This window comes from Erinaceus europaeus, chromosome 5, assembly GCF_950295315.1.
Source record: "Erinaceus europaeus chromosome 5, mEriEur2.1, whole genome shotgun sequence".
NCBI classification, from domain to species: domain Eukaryota; kingdom Metazoa; phylum Chordata; class Mammalia; order Eulipotyphla; family Erinaceidae; genus Erinaceus; species Erinaceus europaeus.
In genome coordinates, this window is record NC_080166.1 from 25,781,850 (window position 1) to 25,794,011 (window position 12,162).

General features: G+C 37.1%; 1 protein-coding gene across 2 annotated transcripts in view; it reads right to left on the minus strand.

The window, feature by feature from the left end:
- Positions 1–270: 270 nt before the first annotated feature.
- Positions 271–12,162, minus strand: part of CDH10 (cadherin 10) — a 194,966-nt gene continuing 183,074 nt past the window's right edge. For both annotated transcript variants that reach the window (XM_007534531.3, XM_060191186.1), the window contains exons 10-12: positions 11,762–11,870; positions 6,105–6,356; positions 271–1,332 (exon numbers count right to left, since the gene is read on the minus strand). In XM_007534531.3, the coding sequence (XP_007534593.1) occupies positions 842–1,332; positions 6,105–6,356; positions 11,762–11,870 (852 nt within the window). In that variant the 3' untranslated portion in view covers positions 271–841. The remainder of the gene's footprint in view (positions 1,333–6,104; positions 6,357–11,761; positions 11,871–12,162) is intronic.

Genomic DNA, 12,162 nt, shown 5'->3' on the forward strand with positions numbered 1-12,162 from the left:
ATGTTTTAAACTTGTTGTCTGTAAAGGGCACTTTCTTTCAAGGTAAAGTGTTTTCACATTTCACCACTTAGATTCATTGGAAGTGTAATTCCTACCTAAATTATATTAATTTGGTTAGTGTGCTCTCGATAATGATTCTCAGTAGTAACTAAAAGGACTTTGCTTTCTTAACTTCATTCAATGCATTTTTTAAAAATATTGGGATATTTCAGTCATGAAGAAACTTTTATTTTCTGTAGAACAAAAAAGAGAAGCTGGCGAGAGAAAAGGTAGTTGTAAAAACCGGTTTATTTTTTTAAAAATAAATACAAAAATATAAATATAAAACATTAGCAGATAGAATTTGCTGAAATGAAATTGCACAAACGTTTGTATACCAGGTTGCATATCACACCTACTAACACCACATGTAAATTATTTTTAATTTTAATTTAATGTACAGAACAGGATACACTTTAAATGTTGTTTTCACCGTTTTTAGTTTGTTTGAAAAGCTTCATTTGCAAGGACAGGGCATGTATCTAACAGAAGCTGCTTGTTGGTGAGGTTGCGTAAGGGGCAGAATCTCCTGTTCATGTTTCTGAAATTATCTTTTATTTCCTAAAATGGTCAACACTGAATTTCCATAGCTTTGGCTCTTGGAAGTGATTAAATAAAACGTCGTATATATTCCATGAGACATCCTACAGGAAAGAATTAATGTAATTAATGAACAAACTAAAAAGGCAGTGGGGAAAAAAAAATTGTGCTGAGTGGCAGGAGCATCATCCTGGGTTCAAATATTGTGAAGTGGAGGTGGTGTGGGGAAAGATATTTCCTCTTGCTGGAGGCCAGAACGAGGTTAAGAGTCTTTGTCACTCTCCCCGCCCCCGTACATCTCTGCCAACTTATTGAACCGAGGGCCCCACTCTCGGAGGTAATCGTAATTTTGGTCTCCTTCGGTGGTCCCTGATTCTAAGGAACTCAGAGATTCCGCGATGGAGTCATTCCCCTCGTAGGCATAGGTGGCCAGGGAGTCATAGGGAGGTGCGGTGGGATCCAGGTCATGCTCCTTTAGCCTTTCATTAATGAAATCCCGGACATCAGTGTTATCGGGGGCTGTAGGCGTCCTCCGGGGGATAAATAAGGTTTCCGGCATAATATCCCGCCTGAGCTTTTTCTCCTCGATGGCTGCAGGGTTCCTCAGGGTGCCAATGTCAAAGGCCTGGGTGTCTTCCTCGCCGCCACCCTCGTCATTATAGCTCACGATGTTGTCTCTGATATCTTCCTTAGACAAGATCAGAGGCTCTTTTTTCCGTTGTCTTTTCAGAGCTGCAAATAGCACTACTATCACTAGAAAGAAAAAGAGAGAGAGAGAGAGAAAGAAAAGAAGGCACATTAAAAGTCCTACTGGACCTCAGGCTCAGGAAAAAACTAGTATAGTCATGGGTCCTTTGGAATATAATTAAAATAGGCTTATTAGCTATCTTCAAAACGGAGGCCCCAAAACTTCAGCTGTAGTATTCTACCCTTTAAATTCATAATTAGTCAGCAATTTGCTTGGCTTTATATGTTAAATCTTGTTTTTCAGCCACCAGGTTCCAGATGCTACCATGATGTCAACCAGACTTCCCTGGGCAGATGACCCAACCAATGTGTCCTGCAGCCCCACTTCCCCAGAGCTGTGTCTCACTAGGAAAAGAGAAAGGCTGGGAGTATGGATCGACTTGTCAGTGCCCATGTTCAGCTGGGAAGCAATTACAGAAGCCAGACTTTCCACCTTTTGTACCCCACAGTGACCTTGGGTCCATACTCCCAGAGGGTTAAAGAATAGAAAAGCTATCAAAGGGAGGGTGATGGGATATGGAGTTCTGCTGGTGGGAATTGTGTAGAGTTGTATCCCTCTTATCCTTTGGTTTTGTCAGTGTTTCCATTTTATAAATAAAAATTGAAAAAAAAAACATATTCTTAAAAAAAAAAAGCTCTGGGAGTCCAGCGGTAGCGCAGCGGGTTAAGCGCAGGTGGCGCAAGCCCCCGGCTCCCCACCTACAGGGGAGTCACTTCACAAGTGGTGAAGCAGGTCTGCAAGTGTCTCTCTTTCTCTCCCCCTCTCTGTCTTCCCCTCCTCTCTCAATTTCTCTCTGTCCTATCCAACAACGACGACATCAATCATAACCACAACAATAAAACAAGGGCAAGAAAAGGGAATAAAAAAAATTTTAAAAAAAGCACTTCTGGAACACTACACGCAAAACTTGTGTAAGAATTACAGAGTTGGGAGTCGGGCTGTAACGCAGCGGGTTAAGCGCAGGTGGCGCAAAGCACAAGGACCGGCATAAGGAACCCGGTTCGAACCCCGGCTCCCCACCTGCAGGGGAGTCGCTTCACAGGCGGTGAAGCAGGTCTGCAGGTGTCTGTCTTTCTCTCCTCCTCTCTGTCTTCCCCTCCTCTCTCCATTTCTCTCTGTCCTATCCAACAACGACAACAACAATAATAACTACAACAATAAAACAACAAGGGCAACAAAAGGGAATAAATAAATAAAATAAATATTAAAAAAAAAAGAATTACAGAGTTGAAGTTATTTTGGTTTTCCATGGCTAATATTTGTATGTAAGATTAATTTTGCAATTTCCTTACTTGGCCAAGGAGAGTGTTGAAGAATTAACCTGGGTGGGTTCAGTTGAAATGTGTGCTTTCTAACTTCTTTTAATAACATTGCAGTTTATTTCGCAAATACAGTGACTTGTCTGTTTTTTTTCTAAGAACTCTACATTTTATTATCGCCCCCCCACTCTACTCTTTAAAGGTGGCTCTTTATGTTCAGACGTTATCTTTTGCATTAAATAGTGAAATAAGAAGATACGTAAAAATATAAGCAAATTGAATTGAGCTCAAATAAAAAACAACTGAGGAAGGTAAAAAAAATAGGCCCATATTATTTCATCCCTGCACAACATTACAAAGTCAGCATACTTTACAGAATAAGGCATATCTGTTTCTGTTAAGTTGCTTTCCTGATTCATTTAAGAAGACATTTCTTGGATTGTTAAAGGAAGACATCATTCTGGGAGAAGGACATATTTTTAAAACACTGATTTGTTCAGATTTTTTTAAATTGGTATCTTGCATAGTATATATTTCTATGTGAAGCATCACAATTTTCTTTTTATATATGATTGTTATTTATAAAAAGGAAACACTAACAAAAACCATAGGATAAGAGGGGTACAACTCCACATAATTTCCACCACCAGAACTCCATATCCCATCTCCCCCTTTGATAGCTTTCCTATTCTTTATCCCTCTGGGAGAATGGACCAAGGGACATTATGGGGTGCAGAAGGTGGAAGGTCTGGCTTCTGTAACTGCTTCCCCGCAGAACATGGGCTTTGAAGGGTTTATCCATATTCCCAGCCTGTCTCTCTCTTTCCCTTGTGGGGCGGGGCTCTGGGTAAGCAGGGCTCCAGGACACATTGGTGGGGTTGTCTGTCCAGGGAAGTCAGGTTGGCATCATGGTAGCATCTAGAACCTGGTGGCTGAAAGGAGAGTCAACGTATTTTCTAAACTAATTAGTGATCACATCATGGTAATGAGAGGATTTTGCCATTATTATACTTAATTGCAAAACTTATGCATAAATATTTTATAGGTGTACCTTAAATAACTATAGATCTATAAGTAGAAATTTGTATCATTCAGAAAGGATCTTTCTTTACTTTGCTGAGAAAACAAATAATCATTACAATATTAATAGTATAAAATAGGGCACAGTTAATATCAATTTGCCTCTAGTTGCATTACTTTTCCACCCTCATCCCCCACACCTTATGGTCATTAGCATTACAAAGAATGATGTGGAGAAACAGATATGAGTTTAAATTAGAAGGCAAACATCTTGATGTGCGTATGTAAATGATAGGAGTCTTTGTGAAATTTAGCTTCTTAGAACAAGTATTGAAAGAACATGGAATTTTTTTAAGTTGCTATGAACTCAGTGTGTCTACTCAAAAGTCACACTTGTGTGTCATTGTGATGAAACTTGGAGGTTGTGCTCTAGGGAGGTAGTTGGAGTGTGTGAGTGGAATCTTCATTAATAGGTCCTTATATGTATTGTTATGTGGAAAACTGGGAAATGTTATGCATGTACAAACTATTGTATTTTTTCCTTTATTGAGGGATCAATGTTTTACAGTTGACAATAAATACAGTAGTTTGTATATGCATTACATTTCTGTTTTCCATATAACAATACAACCCCATAGGTCCTCTGCCATCAATACAAACTATTATATTTTACTATAAACCATTAGTCCCGCAATAAAGAAATTAAAAATAGGCTCTTTTAATATATACTGTAATATATATATGTATATTTGACTATAAGAAAAGGAAAAGTGGGTTGACTGCACACTCTGACCTCTACTGTGTGAGTATGTAGCAAAAGACAGAGTTCTGCATTCTCATGATCTGCCCTCACTAACAAACAATCTACCAGCACCTTGATCTTGGACTCTCAACCTCAAGAACTCTGAAAATAAACCTCTGAGATTTGAATTCCCAATGCATAGTATTTCCTTTTATAACAGCTTGAAGGAAGACAATTAAGTTTTTATAGGAAATGGTATTTAGCTGTGTCTTCCTTCACTCCCTTCCTTTCTTTCTCTTTCTCTCCTTCCTTCCTTCCTTCCTTCCTTCCTTCCTTCCTTCCTTCCTTCCTTCCTTCCTTCCTTCCTTCCTTCCTGTGTTGTAAGACTACTTGCCTTTAGGGAACTGGGTGGTGGCACACCATGTAGAGTGCAGGCTATGGAACACACAAGGACCAGGGTTCAATCCCGGGTCTCAACCTGCAGACAGGAAGTTTCATGAGCAGTGGAACTGTGCTTCAGGTGTCTCTCTCTTTCTCTTTCTCTATCTTTCTCTCTCTCCCCCTCCTTCCCTCCGTATCTCCTTATCGCCCCCTTCCTTCTTGATTTCTCTCCTCTATTCAGAAAATAAATGAAATAATAAAAAATATTAAAAAGACAATTTGTCTTCCAGACAGTTGAGAGAACAAGCAATTTTTAATGCAACAAAAAGTAAAATTTTAATCCATTGCAAATGTTTTAAAATTAAGTGATTACAATATAGGCCACTAGTAAAAAATAAACATTTTTTAATTTTTCAAATTAAAAAACCATGTAACATAAAATCTTCTTTTCCCTAAACCCATGTACTTACGATATAAGTATTCTAAAACTAAAATTCTTTAATATTTAACAAATGATTTTGCTTAGTGGGAAAAAAAAAAAGAGTTCTAATAACAAGGGCAATAAAACGTAATGGGATTGCCTCCAAAGTCCAAGTTCATTTCACTGTTCCTTGAAATGTCAGATGTGCTATTAGAGTCTCAGGAATACTCACTATAATCTTAAAAAATAATTCAACTAGAAGGTAAATTGTTTTTTCATCCAAAAATTAGTTGAGCAACTTGCTTTGGATTATAATCAGTTCTCGACTTGGGGGGATAAATGAATCAGGTAATAGACTATTTTTAACATTTCAATGAAAAAGGTGAGATAGTGAAGCCTCCCTTCACAGATGATAAGAAAAAAGTGAAAATCAACTTTAGATCTACTAAAAAATTAGATATATGTGAGAAGCTTACAGCAAGGTACCTTGTGGCTGGCTCAGCCACTCAGAAATTATGTGATGTTGGAAATTATATGATGTTAATTATTTTTCTTGTTTTAATTCAGAGTAGTTTTTTTTTCCCTGAGGAGATAAAATCTTTGAACCTTAATAATGTTCCAGAGTTACTGTAGGTCTGTCTTCATCACTAGAATTAATGTGGGAGGAGGAAATGTTAACAGTAACTTTCTCTCTTTGTTCCTTTTTCCTCCCACTCATCTTTCTTCTTTTCTTTTCTTTCTTTCTTTCCTTCCTTCTTTTCTTTCCTTTCTCCCTTCTTTCTTCCTTCCTTCCCTTTCTTTCTTTCTCTCTCATTCTTCCTTCTTTCTCTGAGATGCACACAGTCCAAAATCACTGATGCAAATCCTTTTCTCTACCTGTTGTACCCCCTCTAGCAGCATTTCTTACTTCCAGAAACCCAGTGATGATGTTTTTCTTTCAGAAAGGAATCTTACCCAATAGAATAATGATGCAGAGAAGTATTGCGATCAGGGCCCCGGTGCTGAGGCCAGCAGGGAGAAGCAGGGCTTCTGCGCTGCAAGATTGCATGTTGCCCTGGCTGTCACAAGCACACACGCGGATGGTCAGCGTGCCTGTGCTGCTCTGAATCGGGTAGTCGTTGTCTGATATCACCACAGGCAAGAGATAGGTGCTTATTTCATGTCTGTTGAAGCCGTTTTTTCTGGTAAGAATTCGTGCAGTATTATCTACAATAAATTAAAGGTATTACAGTATGAATTGGGGCTGCAAATTAGCCTTATTCTCATAACTAGTTTGGTATAGGAATTAAAGTATACTTACTGAAATGTAAAATGGATAGTATTATAATTGTTTTTGGAATTCAATCAAAATAGAAATTAAATAAATCAGGTAACTTAAATCTAATAGAATGATTGCTTACAAAGTGTTTTTTTTTTTTTAGTGCTCAAATAGTAATTCCAAAATGATAAAACTGTGTAATTGAATCATTTATTAAGACTATATAGATGATAATGTATTGTTCCTCAGAGCTGTAAGGAAACATAAAAAATTGTTCACAACAAGAAAAATTATTATTGTAATTTATTTTCTCTTTAAAACTATAAGCAGTCATTCATATAATAGGAAATAAAAATTAGGTAAAATTTAAGCAGAACTGCACTTTTGTTTTTTATATTTTTAAAATATTTCCTTATTTATTTTATAGGACTGGGATAAATTGAGAGGTGGAGGGATTACAGAGAGAGAGAGGCAGACATCTATAACACTGCTGCCCCATTCATGAAGCTCCCCACTTGCAGCCTGGGACAGGCACCTTGAACCCCCTGGTCCTTGTGCATGACAACACATAGCTCAACAAGATGCACCACCACCCAGCCACCTGGCACAGCTGCATTTTTAAAATCAATAAGCAATGAAAGCCTGGAAGAGCCAAAGTGCATGAACAACCATGTGAAGAATTCTCTTAATGTTTGTGAACTTTAAATATAAATTATAGCTCAAAGTATTGGTAGGAAAACACTGACGTGGGTGCTAATATTCACACATAAGCAAGCATGGATTAATGAAGGCTAGTGTCCTATGTCCTAACCTAGTCCTCCTAAATATATTTTTCTATTTATTTTGATTTATGTGTTTATTTTTGCAGCTCCAGGACCTCAGAGATCAGGCTAGGCTACTCTTTCATTCAGACGGAGAAATGAGAGGAGGAAAGACATCTCAGCACTTATTTGGTGTATCATGCAATGTCATAATACCTTCCAGGTGCTGCCAAGGACATGAAGTTAGCCGTGTGTGGTGATGCAAACACACCTGCTACCCAGTGAGCAATCTCTCTATTGAATATTTCTGACATGATAGCTAGGTCAGTATCCTCAGTAGAGATTATCCGTTTAGTTGAAAAAAAAAATTACTAGTCCTAAATACCAAGTATTTAGTAATAAATGAATGCAATGTACTTGGAAGACAATATATTATTTTGTTTGTTGTTTTTCAATCTATTTATCAAAAAAAATATATAAATAAATATATTTAGTTATGCAATTTTAGAATCTTCTTGGTTCATTCTATTTTAACTTTGTTTTGGATGCATGCTGTTCCTATTTATTGGGCAGATTAATGGTTTACAGCAAGTAAAGTTGACACATGGGTAAAATTTCTCATCACACTGTGATATGTCTGCAAAATATTTTCAACTTTTTGTAAGTTTTCAAATCTTAAAATTACATTTGTTTACCATAGCTTTGCTATAGTGAACAATTAGATGAAGTCATGCCCCTAAATAGTCAGATTATTACATTAATTAAAAAAAACACACTTCACAATGCCTTTGACTTTTCACTAACTTGTATATTAGTGGAAAATGAAAGAATGTTTGTATTTCCTTTCTTTCTCTCTCTTTCTTTCTTTCTTTCTTTCTTTCTTTCTTTCTTTCTTTCTCACCACCAGGGTTATGGCTGGGGCTTGGTGCTAGCGCTATGAATTCACCACTTCAGGTGAATTTCCTTCTAATTTTTTCATTTCCTTCTAATTTTTTATTAGATAAGATAGAGAGAAATTGAGAGAAGATGGGAAGATAGATGCAGAGAAAGACAGACACCTGCATAGCCTGCTTCATCGCACATGAAGCAGACCCCCTGCAGTTAGGGAGCTGAGGCTCAAACCTTGGACCCTTGAGTTTGGTAATATGTGCAATTAACTGAGTGTGCCATTACTGCCACTTGATAGGACAGAGAGAAACTGAGAGAGGAGGGGACGATAGAGAGGGAGAGAGAAAGACACCTGCAATATTTGTTTTGCTGATTGTTAAGCTTCCTCCCTGCAGGTGGGGAACTGGATCTCCAACCAGGTTCTTTCTTTCACATGATAGATAACATGTGAGCTTAGCCAGGTATGCCACTGCCTGGTTGCAAGTGAGAGAATCTTAATGAAAACCTCCATGAGTGCTTTCATAAAGGCTGAATTAAAAAAAATTATTCCCTTTTATTGCCCTTGTTTTATTGTTGTAGTTATTTTTGTTGTCGTCATTGTTGGATAGGAGAGAGAAATGGAGAGAGAAGAGGAAGACAGAGACCAGAGACGGGGAGAGAAAGAGACACCTGCAGACCTGCTTCACCACCTGTGAAGTGACTCCTTGCAGGTGGTGAGCAAGGGGCTCAAACCGGGATCCTTATGCCAGTCCTTGCGTTTTGCATCACCTGCACTTAACCCGCTGAGCTACTTCCCGACTCCCTTTTAGAGCACGCAGCTATGCATAAGGACCCAGATTCAAGCTACTCATCTTCACCTGCTGAGGGGGAAGCTTCACAGATGATGAAGCAGTGCTACAGATCTCATCTCTCTCTCTCTCTCTCTCCCTAGACCACCCTCTAAGTCTCTTTCTGACTCTAAAAAAAACACACAACTAAAAAATATATATCTCATTTATATACTTATTTGATAGGGACAGAGAGAAACTAAGAAGAGCAGATATAGGGGAGAGAGACAGAGAGAGAGAGAGAGAGAGAGAGAGAGAGAAAGAGAAACATCTGCAGCCCTGCTTCACTGCCTGTGAAGCTTTCCCCATCTGTGTGGAGACAGTGCCCAGGTTCTTGTATATGTAGCACATGTGCTCAACCAAGTATGTCACCACTTTCCCACAAGACTAAATATTTTATATGATGTTGTAGTTATCTACAAGGCATTTTTCTCAAAGTGATCAATGATAAGATCGTGTTTGTATCACTGGAATACTTTTAAAAATCTACCCAAGAATATCACATAATGAGTTTACATAGGATTATAACAAATATTCTGTTAAGCCTTAGTTGTATCTTTTGACATGTCTAGGTTTATATTTACATGGTTTGAACTTTGTTTTTTTTAATATTTATTTATTTTCCCTTTTGTTGCCTTTTTTAAAAAAATGTTGTTGCAGTTGTTTTTGATGTCATCGTTGTTGTTAGGACAGAGAGATATGGAGAGAGGAGGGGAAGACAGAGAGGGGGAGAAAAAGACAGACACCTGCAGACCTGCTTCACTGCCTGTGACGGGACTCCCCTGCAGGTGGGGGGCAGGGGGCTCGAACCGGGATCCCTACTCCTTGTGCTTCACGCCACGTGCGCTTAACCTGCTGTGTTTAACCCGCTGCGCTACCGCCGGCTCCCATGGCTTGAACTCTTTCCATTGTGAACTTATATGGGAGCAGGGGCTTGCCATATAATGGGAAAGTAACAGTACTTGTCAAAAATCAAGATTAGCTTTAAGTTCGTTTTTAGGTAACTGTGATTCAACAATACTATTTGAAGTTTGTTTTATCAATTAAAATTGAGAGTTAGATTGTTGGCATTCAGAACCCAACTTAACAGAAACATACCATAAATTAAAATGTAATTGTAATGAGATATAATGTAATTCTATAATGAATGATTTCCTTTCAGTTGATATGTGTTATTTCCAATGTATCAACTAACTTAAGTAGTAGTTGATGCAATGTAAAAGTACTCATTATTGTAAGGCTTCCATAAATATTCTGAAAGATACCTAGAGGTTATAGAGTAGCCAGATTGTCAGAATACGCACATACACAATCTTTGAGGCATTGTAAATTCTCCAGTGTATTTAGTAGATTATTTTAAAAAGAACTATCTCTGCAACACTCTAAAATAAGCACTTCTTTTAAACAAAATTCAGCTGACAAAATTAGTTGAACATAAATGCGTAAGGTAGAAAGCTATAATTACAAACTTTGTTTAGACTTGAATAATTACCATATTTTCCAAAGAATAAAGCTGCTCGATTTTTTTAAAATAGTACTTTTATATGTTTTCCACTACAAAAAAATTTTGTTGAGAATGTCAGAAGTATAATTTCAGTATTTTTTTTTAAATCTCAGTGACATTATCAAATTCATATTTTACAAAGGGCAATAGTATACTTTGCCTTTGTAATTATGCTTTTGCATTTAACACCCCCACCCAAAGGATAATTGAGTTACTTCTCTATATTCTTCTCCTTTAGCTTTTTTACTTTGGTCAATCTGATATTGTAAGATGACCTTGAAGTTCATACAAAAGTGTTAAAGTAATTCTTCTCTGTACTCCCATGATATAGATATATATATTTTTTTCTTTATTTGTGAGTTAATTATTTACATTTCAGTTGTCATATAGATGGGACCTCTCAGCTCTTCATAATAGATATCTGCAAAATACTTGCTCCCCCAGCCTAAATCTTCTTCCACTTGGAACCCCTCAAAAGTTTACCCTTTCTAAGAATTGATAATATCAAGACTCGGTCTTATCTCTAGTATTCATATTGAAAACTTTATCATATTATTTTGCTATTTTTTCAAAGATTATTAATTAATGTGAAGAGACAGAAATCAAGAGGAAAGGGGGAAACAGAGAGGGAGACAGACACCTGCAGCATTGATTAACCACTATCAAAGCTTTTCCCCCTGCAGGTGGGGGATAGGGGTTTGAATCCCAGTCCTTGCACATAGTAACATGGGCACTCATCAATGATGATGAACTCAGGTTCATCTTTACTCTTCTCAAATTCAAGAGTATAAAGGTTGGCAAATAATTCATCTAATAATTTATAAATGCTTTATTGTGCATGAATCCCTGAGTTTGAGCACCAACAATCCCACAGATGGAGGAGCAGTACTATGATATTTCTCCCTCCCCTTGCAATCTCCCTCCTCCTCCTCCTTCTTGGCCCATTCCCTCCTGTGGACCCTTTCCCCTCCTCTTGCCTCTCCCTCTCCCTCTCTCCCTCTTACCCTTTCCCTTTCTCTGCCTGCCTACTCTCATTTAAATTTAACAATATTAAAACACTAATCCAGGAATTGTGAATTTGTGCATGCATGAGGACCCAGAGCAGTGAAATAATAGCAGTATTCATTGTCATCCTCCTCCTCATAATAATAATAATAATAAAATAATAAGTAAATTAGAAATCTTAAAAAAAAAGTATATACATTTTCAAATAATACTTTACCCCAGTGTCTCCTTAAATATTTGTTGGAAACTAAAATTTTCAACATAGATGAATAAAAGTAAGACATGAACTATATTATATGGTAATGGTTATTTTAGGTGATATTTCTTACTAACGTGACCCTTAGCCATAGTACATATGGTCCAATTACCTTCATTATCTTGTACTGTGAAGTTTGGGTTGACAGCAGCTAAACTGAAGAAAAATTTCTGTCCACCTAAAGGATCGTCTTTGTCTACTGCACTTATTGTCTGTATTAGCTGCAGAAAATAGAAGCAAATATATATGCACCTATGTATTATTGTAATTCTATGGATGTAATCTTCATTATAATATAGAATGTTAGTATTCATTTGTGTTTACATTTTATAAGACAATTGATTTAATTCCTTATGTATCTTCCTTTTACTCATACATCATTTTTAATATTACTTTCATTTGAACAAAATTCCTTACTCTCTGTCCATCTCAATTTTTCCTCCTAGATATTAACACATCCCTTTAAAATTGTGATGTTATATTCTTAACAGCTTTTACAGTGGGGAAACTAAG